Source organism: Dysidea avara, chromosome 6 (assembly GCF_963678975.1).
Source record: "Dysidea avara chromosome 6, odDysAvar1.4, whole genome shotgun sequence".
NCBI lineage: Eukaryota > Metazoa > Porifera > Demospongiae > Dictyoceratida > Dysideidae > Dysidea > Dysidea avara.
The window spans coordinates 37,691,225-37,716,399 of NC_089277.1; the positions used below are offsets into that span (position 1 = coordinate 37,691,225).

Sequence of the window (25,175 nt, forward strand, 5' to 3'; positions counted from 1 at the left end):
AATTATGGATGTTAGGAATTTACACTTGTTAATTCATAAAATTTTGTAATACATCATTAAAAAATTCTACCAGATCACATCAAAGGAAAGAACAGTGCTAGATGTATGAGGCTGTATAATTTCATGACAAAGTATGAGTTCTTGTACTACATCCCCGGAGTTATTCACAAGCAAAGTAACTGATTTGGCTATACTCTGCCTGTTACACAACCGTTTACACCACATGGAATAATGTATGAAGCTACAGTACCTCCTGGAATCACCTTAAGCATGGTGTGAAAATTATGGATAATATAATAGGCAACACACAAAACCATTGATATGCTACCTGTGATTCGTCACCTTGCACCGCATCAAAAAGAAATGGGACACAATATAGGACATAATAGGCCCATTTACACTAGCTCCAAACTGCTTTATGCTTACACTGTGCTGTTCTGGTCTAGAATAGTTATTAATTTACAATAAGCATACCTATAGTTAACCAATATGCAACTTAACTGCTTGTGCACATTTCACCAAGTGGCTGTACAATGTGGGTAACACATTGTTTACTAAGCGCGAGGTTGACTCTTAAGCTACTGCTATGTAGAAGGCAAGCCTCAATAAGAGATTGAGTAATATTGCTTCTTCAACAACAGTTGAAAAGGAATTACATGTATGATATTTTTGGTGAATCTAGTGTTTACCAGAGTTCATAGGAGAGTGTGGGTGAACAGTAGAATTGTGGAGTTTAGTTATGATTTTTTTTGATAGAGTTGAGTTGTGTTAATTTCTTCTGACATGGCACTATCAAGTAGGTCTTCAATCTTATGGTCATTCCCTTAATTTCCATATAATAATATTATAGCACTTTTACTTTGCTGTTGACAAAAAATCAAATCCATAGCCTTAGTCATAATTTTGTTGAAGGCATCAGTTAGTCTATACTGTATAGAAAATTCTGCATTTTAAAATTCCACAACTTATTGGAAGCATTTCGGGTTGCAGTGAAGACACATTTGTGTTTGACTATAGTTAATGATGCAATGCCGTCGAGATACTGAGAAATTGGTTTTAGGTCGATAATATTCTATATTGGGGAAACTCCAAACCATCATGATCCTTACTATACAGTACAAGCTACTGTACTCTATGATATTACACTAGATGGCTTCACTGAATAACATTATAAAACTTCTAGACTCTGGTTATTAGGTGCATGAGCTTATAATTGAGGAATTATATTAGTGAAATTTACTATGCTTGTTAAGGGCATACACTTACAAATTATTGTAATATGTTTCTGTTACGAGAACATCATTTGTACCCACCACGTTTTTGAAGCAATTTTGACACCAACAATCAGTTTAAAGGTTTGCTTTATTCAAAGAAATGGCAATCCTGAGAAGTCAGATGCAGCTATTGTTATTACAGGCAGCTAGACATTACTTGGCAAGGTGGCGAGTGTACTGTGATACTACTGGTTTGTTTTAACTGTCTTTTGCTTGCCATTCTACAAAGCACAAGTTTGCAGCAATGATTTCAATTATATGCACTTAATAAACAGGTGTCTAGTGGCCATTAGTGCAAGTATAACTTATGCACTTAACATAGCAACCATGCATTTAAGTAACCTCAAATCATAACAAGAATAACAAAACCCTAAATGTCATGTCTATAAGATAATAATGTTGCAAGAGTCTTTATAAGTATGCACAGTGTACTTTTGAAAACAGTAACTTTATTTGAGATGTGAAAGTGTTATTAACTATTATAATGCATGCTTATTTTGTTTCCTAGGATCAGAACTCATCCTTCAACCTGACAGTCACTCCTTGTCCTGCTGGCCTTGTACTGCGTGCAGTAGAATCATTGAGTGAAGTGAAGGAGTACAAGTGTAAATGTAACAATGGCCAAGATGAGAACATAGCTGAGTGTGTACCAGATGAGAAGAGATTGATACTAAAGGTACATTGGGACTCTACGTAGTCTTGTGGGTATTCAATGATTATACCTGTTTGTAAGAGAGTATTGGTACAGTACAGGTTTGTGATGGTTTTGTAGTTTTTCATAAGTTAAGCAGCACATTACTATTGTACCATGTTTAGCATATAGATTTAACCTTAGCATGACTTTTCAAAGGGAATTGATCAAAATTGTAGTTCTAAACTATCAATCAACAACATGTTTATGTTAATAAAATCAGTGTAGGGTGTGATACATTGAAACATGCTACATTTCTTGAGCTAGTAATATGTACTGTATACATGTAGATAGTTACCTAACAAAAATTTAATTATGAAACCCATAGTCAAGTCTAATTGACTCTCAGCACTACGTAGGTCAAAATTATTATGCACTACAAGAGCTAATACATTCCTGTGTATCACATATTATTATGTAACTAAAACTTTACATTAATTTTATGTACCTTTACATGGAATAGACTAGTAACTCATCTTCTGCCTATTGTGTTTAATATGTGAGCACTGTTGACCAATTTACTTGATCATTTGTCTGGTATTTCACAGTGTAGTCATATAATTACGTATATAGTCAGTAGATAGGAATTATTTTGATGGCAAAACAACAATGTATCTGCAGACAGTGCAGTAGCTATAAATGTTTTATCTATATTTTTGGAAGATATGGTTTGTTACCAGAAATCATAAACATTTCTGACATAAGCTGTTTCTTTTTTGTCCACCGACTGACCCACTTTGCTGTAAAATAAATCCAAGCAACAACTTTTCAAATAGATAATTGTGGTGTAATGGACATTAATTTTAATTCCTATACTTCAGTCTATAAACTACAACTGTATTATAGGGATTAGATTTCCATATATCTGCAGGTATAGGCAACCTCTCTTGTTTTGGTACATTTGTGCCATAATCTGAATGCACTCCCAACAATTACTGAAACGTGTAGTGGCCATTATGCTTCATTTTCAGCTATGTATGTTCCGCCTGCTACATAGCGATATAAATGAAGAACAGTATGAGAAGTTTCTCTGCAAATCACTGTGGACAGTATGGGCGATAAGCTTAATAGCTACCGCCACAGCCATAGGGAATTGTATCGCGCTACCGTGAATCAACACCTTGTGTCGTCCATGAATTAAAGTGCAATATCTACTTACAATATAATCCTATAAATTGCTACTACAACTACAGGGGAATGTTTTAAGTAAGGGAAAAGAGGATTGTCATCAATATCAATTCCCTGAAGTGCCCAATACCTTAGGATCATCCTGGCATTGTTTATCTATAATGCAACTTAAAGTTGTTGGAGCAGGTTCTTCTTTGCAAGTTTAGGAGCAATGTCACTACAGGGGGTGGTATGGTTGGCAGTCGTTTGTGTGGTCTTCAAAGCAAAAGGAGTCCATACACCAAAAGTTTCCACTACTAATGGAACAGAATCAGACCCCACATTCTCCACAGCTACCAAATTTTGCTCCCTCTCCAGCTGCAGCAGTCACCCCAGCACAGTAAGCAGAGGAGGAAATAAAAGCAGGCCGAGCAGTGCTGTGTATGGAGACATCGAAATAAGCTGGCTGGAAGTCGGGATGGAAAATATCACCAGAACATACTAATAAGAGAATCTGACTCTCCCCAACCATCTACAACTTGGCCTGTTTGTGCCCCTCCCCTTGCCAACTCCTGGATCCGCCCCTGAAATCTGCTTTGTCTTTTTATTCTTCTTGTGGTAAAGAAAAAGGATAGGTTAAAAAAAGCCCCAAAGCCGGCCTATGGACAGCTTTGGGGTATATAAATACACTAATATCTAATCAAAAACAGCCAAACTGTAAAAAAGGTGCGGCCCCTAAAATGGCCATGGTGAAAAAAGATGTAAAATCCAAGGTGGCGGCCAAGAAATGGCTGTGATGGTAGCTTAATGGTAAAAATTTTAATACCGACAATTCAAGTGAATTTGGTGCCGAAACACAAATCCACCTGAATTGTTGTTATTAAAATTTTAACCATTAACCTACCATCACAGCCATTTCTTGGCCGCCACCTTGGATTTCACATCTTTTCACCATGGCCTTTTTAGGGGCCGCACTTTTTTTTACAACTTGGCTGTTTTTGATTAGATTATAAATTACAGGAAGGATTATGGGCTACCAATATCAACACTGGGGAGTCACTGAATGGGATGATGGAGTATTACCAGTGTCCACCTGGTTACTGTCAGTGTAGTAGGGAGGATGATGGTGGTAATATATGCAACAGTGTATATTATTATGATAATGATGATCTCCAGTGTGTCTGTGATAGACAAGGTGACTAGTGAGTGTGCCTTATGTCATTATTAACAGAGTATACCTAGTTTACTTTCATTGCTCTCTACTTGTATGTATGTACACTGTAATACTATAGTGTGGAGCATATATATATGCAATAATTTTTTATCAATGCAAAAACAGCCAAGCTTTGTAAAAGGGTGTGGCCTTCAGAAGCCTCAGTGAAAAGAGTTGTGAAATCAAAGGTGGCATCCATGAAATGGCTGCAATGATGTTAATGATAATACATTTTAATAATGGCTAATATCATTGCAGTCATTTCATGGCCACCACCTTTGATTTCACAGCTTTTTCGCCAAGGCTTTTTTGTAGGCCATACCTTTTTATACAGCTTTGCTGTTTTTACATGAATTTCACTTCTTTTGTATTTTAAATACCCCAAAGCCAACTAGGCCTGAGCCTAATATGCTCAAAATATTCTTTCCAGAATTTCCCAAAAATTTCTCCTATTATTCTTTTTTTATTCTTGTATCTAGCCTATTATTCCATAATAATGCTCATTTAGTTTCTGTAATTGCTTAGTTCTCAAGATGCTGATTTAAGAAGTAGTTTTACCAGAATTAATTAATAGCTAGCCATAAATGAAGCATTCAACTTTACACATAATAATTATTGTTATAGCCATTGAAACAACAGGCTTAAAATGGCTATTGGGAGTAATAATCAAAGAGTTTTCAATTATCAGTGTATTAAAGCTAGAGCTATAACTACATGCTAAGTTTAGTGGATAATGATATCAATATGTTTGTTGAAAGACTTAAAGAAATGCACCGGTATAAGATGTACAAGTATGAGGATTGCAGATAATCAGCAGTTAAATTCCTGATGCTGTCTGCAGATTGTTAACATGAAACGATCTGACTGCTCTATTAGAGTATTTGAGCGTTTTATTAGAGTATATCGATCTTTTAGCCTAGAGGCTCTTCAGCTCCTTTTAGGTGGCACTTGTATGATAACGTTAACTATCTATCATTCTTAGTAGCTTAGTTCATTGTTCTAGCTAATCAAGAAGAGGCACGCCCCTTAATTCCACTGATTATTCCAGTGGACGTCTGATAATTCTAAAATTATTCCTGTAACAAGCCTATTATTCCAAAATTATTCTCACGAAATTGGTGACCTATTATTCTCAAAATTATGCTGGCATATTAGGCGCAGGCCTACCAACCATTAACTGGCTTTGAGGCTTGTTTTTTTTTTCACAGACCATTGTTCTTCTTATCTATAGATACAATGAAACAAACTAGCCAGTGCTGTACCGATACAAAAAAGTACCTACCAATCCAATACCAAAGCCAAAGGATCTAGCTATGCAATAACCATTAAGGTTACGGGTTAGGCGCTTAATAATAGGTTATTATTTTTCGATGCGCGATAATGGTTGGTGCAATACTGGCACGAAACTCGAGCAGGTGTTAGTGAGAAGGTTGTTAACTTTAAAGCATTGTATAGCCACGTGATAATAGCGGAGGAATCATACAAAGTGAGTGTTAATAATTTACTGCGGAAGGTAGTCAAGCGTAAAATTAAGTCCCCGCAATGTGGTTGAACCAGCGTTTAGCGCTACTGCTTAATGTGGTTTTTATTCATCAAAAATAGCAGCTGTCAGCCAATTAGCACTAATTTTTTATGGCAGTGTCAATGGGTGGTTATATTATCTAGGTCCTGTCGTGGAGACTTTGTGGGAAAGCTGACTAGAAGCTGGTTTATTATCGTATCTTTCAAGGATAATGGCGATTAGTTCTGCTACGGAAATACCGCGAGTGCACTACAGTGCTGTTACAATCGGATAACAACTCAATTCGTTCGTGAGGACCTAGAAATCACTAAGTAATAGCTTATTAATGCTGATTATCATGGTCTGGCTTCCCATGGAACCTGGTTTTTGATGAATAGCAACTCAACAGTTTCGCTGTTTAGTGCCTGCATTTCTGTACAAGCGCATCCCTTGTTGAGTGTATCGCCGCTTTTGGTATTTCTTGTACGTTAATATACCATGTTATTTTAGTGTGTTCTTCCGTGCAAAACGGTTAAAACAGAACTATAAGCAAAGCGCCTACAAAATTATTTAATGGGTAACCCGTAACCTTAATAATTTGCTCTATTCTATAATTAATTTTTGTGCTTGCTTGTTCATGGCTATGGCTATTTAAAGTACTTTGCATTGACGAGATCAAAGTAAAAAAAGTGGTTTATTTTCAGTAATGCATTCAAGTGTGTTATATTTTCCATTTGCGTCACAGTTATGGAAGATAAAGAACCATTATGCATTAATTGGAAAATAAATACAAAAAGCAAGATCACGTGCGTAACATTTCTTATCACCAAAAGTAGCCACAAAGATAAATTTTGCTTGTATTACTATCACAACTGTATTACATAGACACTTATCAATTGCCTGATGGCTGAAAACTGACGTGGTTCGAATTCACAAAATGAATGCTCCAAGCGAGACACAAGGAAGCACTCTAAACCAGTTAAAGCACTGCTACACTTGTACAATATGAACACTCAGGCATGGTCTCAAGCCTAATATAGCACTTGGCTTCGTCTCGTGCTATAGTCTCTTGCCCACACCCTCGTGCTTTTATTTCCATATTGTACACGCAGCAGTGTTTTAACTAGTATATATAGTTGCATTATAGTGCCTGTATTTATTTACAATAGTGTTTCATAATAGAATAAATTCCTTCTAAATTAGAATGGTTATTAGTATATTTAATGCGCAGTGACTGTTTTATTAGAGTATCTCACGCAAAACATGACAAGTCACGTCTGCTCAACTTCTAACAAAGCAAATCCTGCACCTATAGAGTATGATTTCCAGCCGGTTGTTACAAGTTTTACTAGCATAGTGCTTATTTGATTATTATGACATTGACTGATGTGAGTGGGTAGTAATCTTAGTGTACTACCCTACTAAGAGAATACACTGAATGCAAATTTTTTTAAATGAATTACAATGCAAATAGTCGTAGCCATCAAAAGTTTCCCCTGTTAAACTTTTGTGTTATATGCATGGTAAACATGTCCTAATATAACTGAAGGTATAGGCAACATCCCTTGTTTTCTGAAGGTTACTTGTGTGGCAAGTGTCGTGGTGACAAAGGAGTTAGTGTTCTACTTAACAAGTGTGTATCCTGTGGACATGGTAGTATTGCTCTCATCTTTGGTTTAGGTTAGTCCACTTGTTACCATTGCTGCATCAATTGTGTTATTGTTCTTGTAGTTGTTGTGGATATTATTGTGATTACTGTAATCCTTCTATCATCTGTAACCATTTTCAGTTGGCTATATCCAATAGTGTTTTACTTACAGGTAAATTAAGTAGCTGTATGCTTGTACAATATGTAGCGTATGCTAATAATCGTATTAATATCATTCTATATAGGTCACCCCATATATTGCACAATACTTTCCAGTCACATTCAGTGCTGTTCAACCATATGTAAGTCACTAACTTGCTGAAAAATTGACATGTAGCATTTAACAGTTTACAGAAATTGTATATAGTTTGTATTTTCTGAGTAGCTGTGACTCACCACTATCTTGCACACACATTAAATGCAAAATACATGTATGCACAATATCAAAACACACAGTAGTGTGTCGTGTGGCCCAAAAAGCCGGCGCGCCACACCGTGAGTATATTAACAGGAAGAAAGAAAACACGATTTCAAACCTATGTAGCTCTGTGAAGTGTGATCCCTTATCTGATTGGAACCAAATTTGCTACAGTAGTGCCGGCCAGGTAGGGGAGTCTACATATACAAACTCTCTTCAGTCAGTTAGTTCTCTCTTGCTGAAGAGACAGGATTTGTATTCAGGTTAATTGTTGCAATTAGTTTCTTGGCTGCTTTTCAATTTAACAGGCGATGGGTAGTAATGAGCGCACTTCAAGGTCGTAGTTACGTACCATGTTGTAGTTCATCAGCTGGCAAAGGCTGACTGCTACAATAGAATTTATGTTATGCTGTTTATTATATAGGATGATTTTAACCTTGTTTACGGCACTATCTAATGGTCACAGTGGCAAATTTGCTCATCGCTCACATTAATTAAAGTGCAGGGCTTGATGGTTAGCTAGATCACACTTCATAAATCATCTTAAGGGCTTCTGCAAGATGTTTGTTGTGGTCAATATTGTTTTTGGGATACTGTACTGTAGGCTACACTAGAAATCCATGTTTTATGCTTGTATGAACCGGTCCATTTTTGAGTCTGTTCTGCATTTTAGTCACATCCTTTGGAATAGTAGACATGCTGGTAGCCATCCTCTAATGAGTCAGCTTGCTCAAAATGGTAATGACAATCTATTGTGGGACTTAGTAATCTCTGTATACCCCGGGAACGTGTCCGTTCATATCAACAAATGTATTACCTGCTGCCACCCATTATTGATGTTGTGAGGTACGTCTATAAAATGAGTCCAGTGGTTGAACCTTACTGGCTGATTTCCCAACACAGCAAAGGCTATTAGTCTGAACTGGCTATGGTGACTAATCGTACTGGCGCCTGCCACAGGCTATTAGCCTGCTTATAGGCATGACATGCATTAGTGCCACGTGCCTCAAACCACAGGTGAGTATATATATTAGGCCTGAGCCTAATGTGCTCAAAATTTTACCTATTCTTTCCAGAATTTTTCAAAATTTTCTCCTATTCTTTTTTTACTCTTGTATCTAGCCTATTATTCTATAATAATTCTCAGTTTCTGTGTCTAGTCGCTTAGTTTTCAAGATGCTCATAAGGAGTTTTGCCAAGAATTAATTAATAACCATTATACACAACCATATAAGTAGTTACAACAAACTTAGAAAAGCTACGTGCAGTAACAAGAGTTCATAATAATATATCTGGTAGTAATAATTTAAGTGCTATCAATTATTGGCTGCTAGTATATTTAAACTAGTAGCTATAGCAACATACTAAGATAATGATATCAATCAATAATATTATACTCAAAGACTTGAAGAAGATACACTAGTATAAGATGTACAAGCTTCAGAATTGTAGATAATCATGCAGTTAAATCCCTGATAGTGACTGCAAATTGTTAACTTGAAATGACCTAACTGCTCTATTAGAGCATTTGACTGTTCTATTAGAGTATATTGATCTTTCAGAAGCTTTTCAGCCAGCACTTTGCAGCGCTCCTATAATAACATGTCAGCTATACATCATTCTTAGTAGCTTAACTTTCCTTAGCTACTCAAGAATAGACACGCCCCTTAATTCCACCGATTATTCCCGTGGACATCTGATAGTTCTAAAATTATTCCTGTAACAATCCTATTATTCCAGAATTAAACTCACAAAATTGGTGACCTATTATTCTCAAAATTATGCCAGCACATTAGGCGCAGGCCTAATATATATTTACTCACAGGTAGGAATCTATCCACACAAAAACAGCCAAGCTGTGAAAAAATGGTGACAAAAAGTTGTGAAATCAAAGGTGGCAGCCAAAAAATGACTGCAATAATGTTAATGCTAATAAATTTTAACAATGCACACAGTCATTTAAAAAATTTTTTTAGCATTAACATCATTGCAGCCATTTCTTGGCTGCTACCTTTGATTTCATAACCTTTTTCACCTAGGCTTTTTAAGGCCGTACCTTTTTTTCACATATATTTACCTAACTGCTGGTGTAGTATATATATCCACACAAAAACAGCCAAGCTGTGAAAAAATGGTGCGGCCTTAAAAAGCCTAGGTGAAAAGGTTATGAAATCAAAGGTGGCGACCAAGAAATGGCTGCAATGATATTAATGCTAATAAAGTTTAACAATGCACACAGCCATTATTAAAATTTTTTAGCATTAACATCATTGCAGCCATTTCTTGGCCGCCACCTTTGATTTCACAACTTTTTTCACCCAAGCCTTTTAAGGCCGCACCATTTTTTCCACAGCTTGGCTGTTTTTGTGTGGATTTCACTTCTTTTTGTACTTTATAAGGCCCCAAAACCAGCCTATGGCTGACTTTGAAGTTTGTTTTTACTCACATTTCTTCTTTTCTATATGGATACAATGATAATTATTGAAGACAGACTTATAAATGTATTTCATTGCATGATTTAATTCAATATTTGATAAGATTATTGTAATACTCTAATACAGTGCACATTTTTTTGAGGACTTCTAATAGAACATACATAGAATGTTCTAGAACAATCTAGAACTTCTATTGGTAGATCTATGAAATTACAAACGTTTGATTATAAGCAGATTTCAACTAGAAATTTCTTTTATAAAGCAGAAATTAAGTGAGGTGATCAGCCAAGGTAGCAGTGGTTCAGTGGTTAAGGATGCAGGTGTTAGGTATGGAGGTCCCTGGTTCGAACTCTGATAAGTTTTTTTTCGACATTTCTTGCACACCTTTTTTTACCCCGCGGTGACTGCTCTATTACAGTATCTCGATCCCGCAATTTTACACTTGCTTGGTTTTTGCTTTATAACTTTGTCGCTGTAACTCTATTGCTATTCAAACTATCATAAGGCACTGCTACGAGGATCAGCCTATCTACACACCAATTTTCAAGTTATTTCTATATTCAGTTTACCCTGTAGCCGTGACAGAAATTTGATCTTTTTTACATGAATAAATGCTCATAACTCCTTGAATATTCCTCAGATTCACAACAAACTTGGTACGTGAATCCACCGTTATATGCTCTTCAGTTGTGCCAAAGATCGAGGCAATCGAGTTACACGTTTGCATTTTATAGCAATGTTTGCAAAGTGTGCGAAAAGAAATCGAAGCCAAGAAATTAAAATAAACTTTTGAATGCCCGTATCTCGCAAATGGCTGTTGCGAATTTAATAAAATTTGCTGTGTGGCGTACCCTATGCACGCATGAAAAACTGTTTCCTTTCTTCCTGTTAATGTTAAAATATACTCACAGTGTAGTCGCCGGCTTTCTTGGCCACACAACACACTACCGTGTGTCTTGATACTCACCTGTTTCCAGGTAGGTATATATATACTCAACTGTGGTTGAGCATGTATGTATTTATATATTATCTAATCCAAAACAGCTAAGCTGTAAAAAAAGTGTGCGGCCCTCAGAAAGGCTATGGTGAAAAAAGATGTGAAATCCAAGGTGGCCGCCAAGAAATGGCTGTGATGGTAGGTTAATGGTAAAAATTTTAATAATGACAATTCAGGTAAGTTTTGTGAAGTGGCACAAAAATTCACCTGAATTGTCGTTATTAAAATTTTTACCATTAACCTACCATCACAGCCATTTCTTGGCCGCCACCTTGGATTTCACATCTTTTTTCACCATAGCCTTTCTGAGGGCCTTTCATAGAGCAAATTTTCAGGTTAATATGTTACTTGAACACTGAGTTATGGTCTCCAACGTTTACAGAATTGGATGTGTGTGGAAGACCCCTTTTCGCAAATCCGGTCACATATATTGATTACAGAAATCTCCATGGTGGTTTCTTTGTAACTGAACACTCTACAAGGTGACTTCTTCTAATTGCTCTCTCTACAGGGTGAATTGTTTGTAGCTGAACGATCTACAAGGTAACTTCTTCTAGCTGATCTCTCTAAAGGGTGATGTGTTTGTAGCTGAATTCTGTATAGGTGATTTGTTTGCAGCTGAGATCTTTACACAATGGTTTATTTGTAGCTGAACTCTCTAAAAGGTAACTTCTTCTAACTGATCTTTCTACAGGGCAATTTGTTTCTGGCAGAATTTTCTACAGGGTGATTCTTTGCAGCTGAACTCTCTACATGGTGGTTTCTTTGTAGCTGAACTCTCTACAAGGTAATTTCTTCTAGCTGATCTCTCTACAGGGAGATTTGTTTGTAGCTGAACTATCTACAAGGTAACTTCTTATAGCTGATCTCTCTACAGGGTGATTTGTTCGTAGCTGAATTCTGTACAGGTGATTTGTTTGCAGCTGAGCTCTTTACAAAATGGTTTCTTTGTAGCTGAACTCTCTCCAAGGTAACTTCTTCTAACTGATCTTTCTACAGGGTGATTTGTTTGTAGCTGAACTATCTACAAGGTAATTTCTTCTAGCTGATCTCTCTACAGGGTGATTTGTTTGTAGCTGAATTCTGTACAGGTGATTTATTTGCAGCTGAGCTCTTTAAAGAATGGTTTCTTTGTAGCTGAACTCTCTACAGGATGATTTGTTTGTAGCTGAAATCCCTACAAGGTAACTTCTTCTAGCTGATCTTTCTACAGGGCGATTTGTTTGTAGCTGAGTTCTCTACAGGGTGTTTGTTTGCAGCTGAATTCTCTACATGGTGGTTTCTTTATAGCTGAACTCTCTACAAGGTGACTTCTTCTAGCCGATCTCTGTACAGGGTGATTTGTTTGTAACTGAACTCTCTACAGGTGATTTGTTTGTAGCTGAACTCTCTACAAGGTGATACTTCTAGGTGATCTCTCTACAGGATTCCTTGTTTCTAACTGAACTCTCAACAGGGTGATCTGTTCATAGCTGAACTTTCTACTGGGTGATTTGTTTGTAGCTGAACTCTCTACAAGGTAATTTCTTCTAACTGAACTCTCTATAGGGTGACTTGTTTCTAGCTGATCTCTCTACAGGGTGATCTGTTCATAGCTGAACTTTCTACAGGGTGATTTATTTGCAGCTGAACTCTCTACAAGGGGAATTCTTCTAGCTGAACTCTCTACAGAGTGATTGATTTTTTGCAGCTGAACTCTCTACATGGTGGTTTCTTTGTAACTGAACTCTCTACAGGGTGATTTGTTTGTAGCTGAACTCTCTACAGGGTGATCTGTTCGTAGCTGAACTCCCTACAAGGTAACTTCTTCTAGCTAATCTTTCTACAGGGCGATTTGTTTGTAGTTGAGTTCTCTACAGGGTGATTTGTTTGCAGCTGAACTCTCTACATGGTAGTTTCTTTGCAGCTGAACTCTCTACAATGTGACTTCTTCTAGCTGAACTCTCTACAAGGTGACTTGTTTCTAGCTGAACTCTCTACAGATGATTTGTTTGCAGCTGAACTCTCTACATGGTGGTTTCTTTGTAACTGAACTCTCTGCAAGGTGACTTCTTCTAGCTGATCTCTCTACAGGGAGATTTGTTTGTAGCTTAACTCTCTACAGGTGATTTGTTTGCAGCTGAACTCTCTACATGATGGTTTCTTTGTAGCTGAACTCTCTACAAGGTAATTTCTTCTAGCTGATCTCTCTACAGGATGATTTGTTTGTAGCTGAACTCTCTACATGATGGTTTCTTTGTAGCTGAACTCTCTACAAGGTGATTTCATCTATAGCTGATCTTTCTACAGGGTGATTTGTTTGTAGCTGAACTCTATACATGATGGTTTCTTTGTAGCTGAACTCTCTACAAGGTGATTTCTTCTATAGCTGATCTTTCTACAGGGTGATTTGTTTGTAGCTGAACTCTCTACATGATGGTTTCTTTGTAGCTGAACTCTCTACAAGATAACTTCTTCTAGCTGATCTCTTTACAGGACAATTTGTTTGTAGCTGAACTCTCACATGATTGTTTCTTTGAAGCTGAACTCTCTACAAGGTGATTTCTTCTAGGTGATCTTTCTACAGGGTGATTTGTTTGTAGCAGAACTCTCTACAAGGAAACTTCTTCTAGCTGATCTCTCTACAGGGAGATTTGTTTGTAGCTGAACTCTCTACACGTGATTTGTTTGTGGCTGAATTCTCTACATGATGGTTTCTTTGTAGCTGAACTCTCTACAAGGTAACTTCTTCTAGCTGATCTCTTTACAGGGTGAATTGTTTGTAGCTGAACGATCTACAAGGTAAATTCTTCTAACTGATCTCTCTACAGGATGATTTGTTTGTAGCTGAATTCTGTACAGGTGATTTGTTTGCAGCTGAGCTCTTTACAGAATGGTTTCTTTGTAGCTGAACTCTCTACAAGGTAACTTCTTCTAGCTGATGTATCTACAGGGTCACTAGTTTGTAGCTGAATTCTCTACATGGTGGTTTCTTTGTAACTGAACTATCTACAAGGTGACATCTTCTAGCTGATCTTTCAACAGGGTGATTTGTTTGTAACTAAACTCTCTACAAGAAAACTTCTTCTAACTGATGTCTGAACAGGGTGAATTGTTTGTAGCTGAACTCTCTACAGGGTGATTTGTTTGTAGCTGATCTCTATACAGGTTACTTATTTCTAACTGATCTCTTGAATTCTGTTCAGGGTGACTGCTCTATTAGGATGACTGCTCTATTAGAGTATCTCGATCTCGCACTTGCTACACCAAGTTGGATTTCGTGTTATAACTTCGTGGCTTTAAGTCTGATTCTTCTACACCATTGAAGTGCCTTTCTAAGATGATAACTCCATCTGTACAGCGATTTTGAAAGCATTACCCCAAGCGGTTTACCTGGTAGGCGTGGCAAGCAGTCGTTTTTTATGAGCTAATCTCGATTGCGTAATTGTTACATACTGTTGGTTTTTTCGTTGTATCTTCCTGGTGTTTATCTCGATTTCTTTCAAACCACAAAAGGTTTGAGGTTCAATAGTTAACCTATTCACCCACCGATTTTCAGCTTCTTCCCATACGCGTTTTACCCTGTAGGCGTGACAACATATTGGTGTTATTTTTCGTGAATAATCGCTCATAACTCTTTGCCTGTTTATCATATTCCAGCCAAAGTTGGTACAGAGATGCGCCTTTGTACCCCCCTTCTGTGTGCCAAATTTCAAGGCGATCGGATAAGGCGTTCGCATTTTATAGCAGTTTTTGTAAGTGTGCGAAAAGAGGAAGAAAAATAAGAAGAAGAAAAAAAAAACGAAGAAACTAAGCCAATTTTTGAAGTCGCATATCTCGGGAACGCTTGAAGCGATTTCGCTCTAATTTGGAATGTGACGTGCTGAAGGTGGAGGGAGCGTCCACAGCAAAATTCGTGTTGTTTCATCAAGGCAGCACAGAGCTACGGAGGTGCGAAAATTGCGTTTTCTTTCTTCCTGTCAATATACTCACCGGGTTGCGCGCCGGCTTCTTGGGCCGCACGACACACTACCGTGTGTCTTGATATATAGATACCGTGATTGCATGAAACTTCAAACACACCACCAGTTGTATATTTGGGCATATAGCCCTCATACTTTACCTAACTCATTACCATTTTATGCTTGCTTTCGTGGTTTTGATATACATATTATCAAAAGCTTTTTTTCATATGGGTGGAGGGTGTGTGTTGTTCTTGTGTAATAAAATGGAGCAGGAAGGTGATAAATATGGGAAGCCACATAACCTCATACAGCAAAATAATTAGAACAGTGGATGTATTATTGTATTAACATGCCATTTCCCAGTTTGATTGTGATACAAGCATGTAGTGAGTCAGTCACAACACTGTTATATTTCCTGTAGCTCCACTACATTAGCAGTGCTGCCAGTCTCTACTTCCCTTATGACTTTTATATCTATCCTGGAATGACTGCACTAGTATCCTATAGTCTCCGATATATTCCAGTTCTGTTGTTCTCTACCATCTATTGCATTATCTGGGCCCTCAGCAGGTACATATGTGTTCATGTGGTGATGTGTAAAATAACAACATGTTCCATTACTATAGAAAGTATCACAATGTTTCTATATCATGGAGTGGAGTGTGGCTACTGATATTATTGTTGTTCACTGATGTAGTGAACACTTCAGTGTCTATACTGAACTGTCCCATATTAAGGGATAGTGATGGACACAGATCTAAGGTAAAACCTTGTGGAATTTGTGTTTTTCTTTTTTACATTTTATTCATTTCTCATATAGAGATGGTTTGTAGATGGTACAGTGGAGTGCTTCTCAGGAGGTCATGCTGGTCTAGCAACATTTGCCATATTAGTACTGATAGTGTGTACACTACTAATAATAGCTCTGGTGGTGGTTGTTTTGGGAAAAGTGAAGGTGAGCAATGTGAATGGGCCACAAAAATTGCTCAAAAGTATGTACACTGTTTTATCTTATAGACCATCAAAGGTTGTGGTCGAGTTCACCTGTGGACTATCGCATTAGAGAAACTACTACAAGAGCCTTTTGTTGATCAGTATAACTGGTGGGCACCAACTGAGTTGATAAGAAGATTACTGTTCATTATTTTGATCACAGCCTTTCCTGGAAACTTGGTACATGCTTTCTAAAAGTTTTGTTATAAAAACAATTCTTATGTAGCTTAACTATTAACTCTGACTTAAAACAGTATCTAATCCAAAAACATCTGAACTATAAAAAAAAAAAATCAAAGGGATAGAGTGTAACACAGGGCCGGAACCACTTTTCAGGTTTCTGCATTCTTCACAGTTTTAGATACATGTTTCAGACTCCCTGTACTTACAGGTCTAGCCTTCTCACAGGTCCCTAGTGGGGTAGCACTTAGATTGATATACTCTAATAAAGCAGTCATTGCAATAATTATACTCTAATAGAACAATCATTGCGATACTCTAATAAGGCATTCAGTACAGAATATTAATAATATAGCCACTAGCTGTTCTGTACTAATTACACTGCTTGGTCTAAGTCATTATACATTTATATTAATTGTCTTCAAGTTACTTTTCAAAACTTTCAGTGAATCATCTGTATGGCATTGTATTGGGCCAATTGATCCTGCATAGCATTTAACAAGAAAATTTTTTTTTCGCAATCACTTTCACAATTTTTGTACCATGAAAGCAACACTGTAGCACAAAAATACCCCTTGTTGTTTACGTAAAGGAGAAAGAGGCTTTGTATGTAAAATAGTCTCCAGATGCCAGCATCTATTATCAAACATTTTCCCAGGAGAGCATGCCTCAGATGACCCCCCTATAGCTTGGCATGCTAACACATGTTGCATATACTTACACATGCAGAGTCACATGAAGGCAGATAATCTCTGATTTAAATATCAACTCAGTATAAAGTAGTGCACATTACTATGACCTCCATTGCAGTCCATGGATGGCCTGACCACTCAAAATCTTTGGGCTCCGGCCCTGTAATATGTGACAGCCAAGAAATGGCTTGCAGAGATATCAATTTTTACAAGTTTGTAACAATGCAGTAACATTATTGATTTTAATACATCGCTATATCTATTTCTTGGCCAACACCTTTCACACTGACTTATTGATGGCCGCATTTTTCTCACAGCTCAGCTGTTTTTAATTATTTTGGATTTAATAATATTCCAGTCATTTCTTGGCTACTACCATAACTTTCTAAAAGGCTGCACTTTTTTGACAGCTTTGCTGTTTTGGCATGGATATGCATCAAGATTCATAGTAGTCTGTCATGCAGCCCAAAAAGACCAGCATGTCACAGCAGTTAATGTGATTTTCACTCATACATAACTCTGGAGTAAATTTTCTAAATGAGACCAGTTTTACTGTGGGAATGCCATTCACCTTTGTTACTATGCCGGATTTGAGTATAATCATTTCAGACATCCTAAAATAGGAGTCTTCAAAATTACACTTAGTTTCAGAAATTCAAATTAACACTTGCCACAAAACAAAAACATTTCTCTGAAATTGGGAAGTTTAAAGGTAAAATAATCTTGGTATTAACAAGTTTAGCTTAAACATTTATGGAGTAGTATTGCTGATTTTTTTTTGTCATGTCTACAGGGTAAACCACTAATTGAAAATCAGTATGTGGATGACTTAACTATCATTCCTAAAACTCTACCTTTTGTGATTTGAGCAGTCTATCCATCAGTTTTAACATTTTGTGGTTGCAAATAGGAGTTGAAATGTAAAAGCATTTAGGAGCCGACCTCAAGTGAGATTCCACTGCAAAATTGATCTGTTTTTGTCCAGACATTAATCTTGTGTAATGCATACACACTAGCCTGTTTCATAACTTGGCCCCACTCAGTGACACAACACACTACCTTGTGTCTTGATATCTGCCTAGACTCCAGTCATGTGGATGCTGATGATTAGTGTGGCAATATACATGTATATTCAACCATACCAAGGATTGTGCACTAATATATTAGAGGTCGTTTTATTGGGAGACATTTTGTTGATGATAATGATCACATCAACTGATCATTTCAAGGTAATAACTATACAAGTATTAACTAGTCTATGATCCAGTTTGTTACAGACAACTGCAGTGTTTGATAGTGATCATTCCTTTAGTATTGACCAGTGTGGTAATGTAGATCAGATCAGTGAACATGCTGCAGTCTTGATACCATTTTATTTTTTACTAATAATAATATTGTTTGGACTTATTGCAAAGGAAATTGTTAGTAGGGTGAAGACAGCGTTGAATAAAAGGTTGGTTGTAGCTATTGTTGACTATATTCAGTCATTTGCCATCATTGCGAAACATATTATAGTAAATGTATGTTGCAAAAAAAAATTCTCACAGGAAGATTGCTGTATGTGACTCCCTTAGCAATATCATCCTTGTAGATATTCTACAGTATAGTTTGCACTATAGTAGACCACTGGCTTGTTTTGCATATCAAAAATGCTACAGTAGAGCTCTATGGCTACTGCAAAAACGGATGTTGGTGGGCAGTCCAATCCTTTAGAAACTTTTCATGGCATTGCTTGTAGTACCATGACATTTTGAATACCATCCTAATTAAATCACAAGACCTTATGCATGCATGTGGAGCACAATTGACCAGTTAGTGTCCAGAAAATGTCACATTCAACATTAAGAGTTTCACAGTCATTACTGTATTTCAAGAATAAATGTGACCGAACAGGGCATGTGGGCACAAACTACCACGTCACTCTACAGGTCATATCTCAGTACTGGAACAGAATATTGCATCCTGTAACTTGCATCATAAAGCCAATTAAATGCTTACTAAAGAGCTGAAAATTGTATTGTAAGTGATGAAGGTTTGAAAAAGTAGGCAAAAATCATGTGCCCACATGTCATACTTTCCCAGGCCCAGTCACAAATATTGAATCTGTTCGTACTCTTATGCTAGAGTTTTAATTTGACAGAAAAAAAATACTGTTAATCGTTTCAGGTTATTTTAGTTGGCAAGTGATTAACTCTTGGAATAGTCTTCCTGTGGAATAGTCTTCCTGTGGAGGTTGTTAGTGCTGCCTCTGTAAATCATTTAAAACAATTATTGCACTGTTAAAATTAGGTGTTACAGGTACGCCCATTGTAAAGGTGTTCATGTACACCCATGGTACTCACAACACCCTAAGTGAGTATTGTATATAGCAGTCAGAGTGTTGGTGAACACCAGAAATGTCATTTTACTCCCCATTAATAGCTGAGCCACTGTAAGGGTGTTTGTCTACACCTTGGGATATATTAAAACCCACAATCAGGTGCTTCTATTGAAAATTAAGTTATAAGTACATTTTGTAAACTTCTATAATAGTGACTTGGAAACAACCATGTGGTAAGTATAAAGTGTTGCAAAAATTACTGTGTACCACTACTGTGCTTTGTTGTTGGTAATCACAAAGTGTAAAGTGAAATCAACATGACGGTTATTAATATTACAGCTGGTTAATATTACAGCCATGACGGTTAATATTACAGCCATACGGCTTTACAGCCGGAAAGCCTACATTTCTTTCCACCATGGAGAGCACTAGAACACTTACTGTGACACATTTTAGCTATTCCTAGAACACCCTTTGGGAGTATAGTAACACCTTTGTTATACTTATCAGCTGCTCCTAGAGCACCTCTGGGGAATACTATACAAATCCCTTCAAAGGAGTTTAATTTAAACAGCAGTTAGAACACCCATAAAAGTGTTTGGAATACTCCCTATTTTTAACAGTGCATGGACACACACCATGCACACACAATGTACACACACCATGCACACACAATGTACACACAATATACACACTAATGTATAACTAAAAGTGTAATGGTCAGGTAGTGCTATAGGCAATTGCCTTTCTGCACCTGTTTAATAAATAAACAAATAAACAATGCCAAGACACTAGTTATTTGTGAAGCTTACATTTGCTCCAGCTATTGATTTCAGAGTATACAAAATCTTAGTGAATCAGCCTGTATGATGTTTACATGTTACCCCATGTAGTAAAATCCTACAACTTTGATTTCCAGTGGCATTTTTAATAGTGTTATATATCATTGTGTGTTACTGTATTCTCATAGAGGTATAGGATAAGAGGCAGTGGGTAGGCATTTGATATATAGGCTTGAGCCAATTATGTTTTGAAAATAGCCTATTATGCTTTTGAGCAGTGCTCAAAAATTCAGCCTATTATGCTTAAAATCATGCTTTCAAAATCAAGACTATGCTCTAGAGTTGGCTGTTTTATTAGAGTATATCAGCCTTTCCTGACTGTTGTGTTAGAGTAAGTGACTGCTCTATTAGAGTATCTCGACCTTTTTTCCATGAAGTGTAAATAATCAGCCAAGAAACAATAAAAAATAAAAACATTACACATTTTCTTGATAGTAAATGCAGTAAAGGCATGTTCATGTTTTGCTGTATTTTGGCATGCGCATTGTGCGTTTTAATTAAAATTCTTGAAAATTGTCCTATTATGCTAGCATAATGCTTGATGCTGTTACTAGCCTATTATGCTCGAAATTATGCCAGCATAATTGGCGCAAGCCTAACAGTATATACAAGAGAATGAAGGAAGGAGAGTCCACAATGACTAATGGAACAGTGTACCTATTTGTGACCTGCTCTTCCAAAACCAGTTTTATCACAGTTTGAATTGTAATGCAAACATGACTGGTTTTGGTTCAACTTGTCACAGGATGTTATAGTGTATGTTAGTATGACAAACATTGCTCTGACTGCAGTGCTACATTTCATTGTTTCTTTGTACAATTCATAAAGCTGCCATAAATATCAATTAAAATTTTGGATACAGTTGAAGGATACACTTACGTAGTTTGTAATTTAATTGTTTACTATAATAATTATATTTCTACACATTTTGTTTGTTACAGAAATTGCAGGAAAAGTTTGCCAACTAACAGCCACTACCCAAGGAGAAATCGATCTACTCGTATAATCAATGGTCCCACAGGCCATTCTTTTGAACTAAGGTTTAGCACTATGAAAGAATTGATGTTGCAGCCAGTATTGCCTCAGCATCAACTGTCTGAGCAAACAGTAATGCATAATAACAATAATATATGATGTGAGTAATATATATCAAATAAATTGTTTAAGTCATTATATACGTATACCTTGCACATGAGCAGTTAAATTAATCTAATTCCATGGACATGAGTAATTATTTGGTAGTTAAAAGAGTTCCATGTACTTACAATCAATTCATATTGAACTTGAGAAATGTAACTGAACAATTTGCACAGACGATTTGTGAACAGAATGGTACAATTGTTTATTCACAGTGTTTATTGTGCTGAATTCAATAACCATAGCTCAGTATACCCCTAGCATTGTCTAATCATTAAGATTATGAACAATGTAGTTGATATTATAACTCACGTGTGTAAATTGTTCAGTTGCATTTTGCAAACAATCTGAGATTGACTGTATTTGAAATTGACTGTATGTGTGTTTTATTAATTGAAATGTGGTGGACTGTATCATACATGAGTTTTTATAATGATATTAACTACTTATTATGTAAAACAGATACATACAATATTTTAAGAGCAGACCTAGCCTGTAGACTAGTTATGTTTTGTAAAGCTAATGATTTGATTAATATTTTGGAGCCATTCTGGCACCACCCCTATAAGGGTAGAAAGGTCACCTCTTCATATGCAATAAGCACCGCTAAAATAATTATCACTTTAACCCTCGTTCTCTGCAATGGTTTTACACTACTTGGGGTAGGACAAGACCATGTGCACTAAAAAGCACTAACAAAAATATTGGTTTTATTAACTCTAGTTATACTAGCTACCTGTTGAAAGTAGTAGATCATAAAATATTATTGTAATCATTGATGACCGGATATTATACTGTTGGCATGAAAGTTGTGACCACCACACATCATTGTAAGTCTAATTACTCCATAATGGCAACATTTTTCCAATGTGAATTACACCATTGCAAACAACAAACTAAATGTGACCAAATTTGCCTTTCCCGCACATTTTACATGTGAGCAAACAAAATGTTGAGTCCTGATTAAGCTGTTGTTTCAATCAAAATATATATAGTCAGATACTGTAGCTTTACTTGTAGAAAAGCTCACACCGGGATAAAAGAAGTTTTGAAGTATCAAAATTCAAAAATGGGCCAAAATTTGTGTGTGAATAAGGTACCTTTCCACAAATGCAGTCATAAATAGGACTAAAATATATATCAAGCCTCTTTCTCTACATTTTGTATAGGGTCCATACAGCTCATGTGAAATACTTTCAACACTTGTGCAATATTATTATACATTGATGTAGTCTTGTCCTACCCCCTGACTCAACATATTGTTTTATATCTCCTACCTGCATTAAGCAATTTTCAGGACTAGTTCTCTATACTGTCCAGTGACCAGTCAAGAACATTGGTGTGATCATGGAATAATTCACATGGGACAGATTTTAATGTAAAAAAAATATTTTAAATGATTTTTACCAAAAATAGGGTAGATTTATTGGCAATCTTTGGTGTTTCATTTGATAGCCACAATATCCAGCTACAAGTAGAAAAGAATTGGAAAAGCATATCCTGCAACAATTTTATGATAGTAGCTAATAAGATAATTCATTGGTGCATTAAAAGTGGAGGGGCTAAGCCTACTGTAACTAGGCCTGGGTCAAATATAAATTTTGCCCAGGAATTTTTCTAAATTTTCACCCATTATGCTCTTACAGTGTTATGCTAGTGAATGCTCTATTAGAGTATTTCACTATAAAGTGACTGTTCTATTAGAGTATTTCACTATAAAGTGACTGTTCTATTAGAGTATTTCACTATAAAGTGACTGTTCTATTAGAGTATTTCACTATAAAGTGACTGTTCTATTAGAGTATTTCACTATAAAGTGACTGTTCTATTAGGCCAATGAAACTTGATTAGCAGTTTCGCGTCATCGCCCGCATGCTTTTGATACACCCGCATGGAATTTCATTATTGGTATTTCAGATCGAAATACTCTAATAGAACAGTCACTTTTACTCTAATAGAGCAATCAGCTATACTCTAATGGAAAAATCACTTGTTATAGATTAGTAACGTACTTTAGCTATTTAATGCAAGAATAATCAGTGTAGATCTCACTGTTTTTTGGCAGAAATTTTCATGTTTGGATGTGTGTTGTGCTTTTGGAAATATAATGAATAATGAATAATAACCGCTCGCCCGCATCAAATTTTTAAAAATCTGAGCGAGAAACTGGTAATCAAGTTTCATTGGCCTTAGAGAGTGTCGATCTAAGTTATGTACGATGCATTTGAGTGTTCTATTGCAGTTTGCCGTTTCCACTGACTGCTCTATTAGGGAGTATCGATCTATTTTCATGGTCTGATACAGAAACTTCAAAACTTCATAATTTTTTGCCTCGTGCTAACTCGCTAATAAGGCGCTCGGCAACAAACCAATTTCCAATAGCACATCTTTCCTAGCACTATCCCCACCGAACTTTCTACCTCCATTAGCAGGCCTGACTTGGTCTTGGTTTCTAAGGATTCCATCTACCTGTTTAAGTTGACCATTCCCACTAATACTCAACAACAAGCAGGGGCGGATCCAGGGGAGGTTCAAAGGGTTCCATGGAACCCCCCCTTTTCAAAGAGCCTCTCTTACTCGAGATACTCTAATAGAGCAGTCACAGTATTCTTAAGAGCAGTGTACAGGCTACGTGTGGAGTTATGAATAAGGAAATTATAGTTGGTGAGGGTATCTATGGTGAGGGGCAGCTATTGTCAGTAGGGACCCGCCGATTATGCTCATAATTTTACCTATTATGCTATGCTGCACTGCTAAAAAATTTACCTATTATGCTTAATTTTATGCTCAATACTTACCAATTATGCCCAATTATTTATGCCTCAGTTCTCATGCTCTGCTAATAATTTCCAATTTATGGATAAAAATAAGTGGCTGAAGCACAAACTTACTTGTCAAAATGAATATCACAGAAAAGATTGATATACTCTAATAGAACAGTCAGCTATATGATTGTTCTATTAGAGTTACTGACTGTTCTATTAGAATATATCGATCTTTCTGTGATAGCTATTTTGATAAGCAAGAATTCATACTATTACACAAATATTCTACCTATTATGCTAGCATTATGTTCAATGCTTTCAGACACCTATTATGCTCATAATTATGCCAGCATAATCGGCGGGTCCCTAATTGTCAGCAGGTGATGATCTTTTTTTTTTTTTTGGTCTTCGACTTACAGCTAGGCTGAAGTTGCAATTACAGAGTGGAACCCTCCTTTTAAAAAGTCTGGATCCGCCCCTGACATGTACATTTGTTGGCTGCAAGAGCTCGGAAGGAAGATAGATATGGCTCTTTATTGTATGATCTTCAACGCACTGGGTTATTATTATTTATTGTTAATCAGCAGGACCCTCCAGGGGTATAATGCTGATGTGCAATTACATGTGTACAATTTCCATTAGTTACTTAACTATATAAGTATGTACAATTACGACAAGTTACTTAATTATATACATATGTACAATTACAATAATTAGCTATAAAAATATATACAATTACGATAAGTTACTTAACTATATACATAGAAGGGGCTAATTTTTGCTTAAATTCTTCAACACAGTCAGTCTCAATAATCCCATCATCTAATCTATTCCATTCTGGTACAGTTCTTGGGAGGAAGGAATATTTATATACATCAATTCTTGGGTTAGCTGTTGATCTCATATATATTTCTATTGAGATAGGATGTCTGGGTCACTTTATGCCAGAAACACTTGCTCAAGTGGCTACTGCTTGTTGTGTGTCGAAGAAAACTGTACGGTCACTGTTTGAGCAGGC

General features: G+C 36.5%; 1 protein-coding gene across 1 annotated transcript in view; it reads left to right on the forward strand.

Moving 5' to 3' along the window:
* LOC136259460 (uncharacterized) overlaps positions 1 to 21,449 on the forward strand; it is a 41,508-nt gene extending 20,059 nt beyond the window's left edge. Inside the window, exons 10-21 of the mRNA XM_066052945.1 lie at positions 1,783 to 1,950; positions 4,093 to 4,267; positions 7,365 to 7,466; positions 7,518 to 7,606; positions 7,680 to 7,736; positions 15,650 to 15,798; positions 15,855 to 15,990; positions 16,049 to 16,183; positions 16,246 to 16,401; positions 18,176 to 18,322; positions 18,371 to 18,546; positions 21,197 to 21,449. Coding sequence (XP_065909017.1) covers positions 1,783 to 1,950; positions 4,093 to 4,267; positions 7,365 to 7,466; positions 7,518 to 7,606; positions 7,680 to 7,736; positions 15,650 to 15,798; positions 15,855 to 15,990; positions 16,049 to 16,183; positions 16,246 to 16,401; positions 18,176 to 18,322; positions 18,371 to 18,546; positions 21,197 to 21,389 — 1,683 coding nt within the window. The 3' untranslated portion in view covers positions 21,390 to 21,449. The remainder of the gene's footprint in view (positions 1 to 1,782; positions 1,951 to 4,092; positions 4,268 to 7,364; positions 7,467 to 7,517; positions 7,607 to 7,679; positions 7,737 to 15,649; positions 15,799 to 15,854; positions 15,991 to 16,048; positions 16,184 to 16,245; positions 16,402 to 18,175; positions 18,323 to 18,370; positions 18,547 to 21,196) is intronic.
* The last annotated feature ends 3,726 nt before the right edge of the window (positions 21,450 to 25,175 follow it).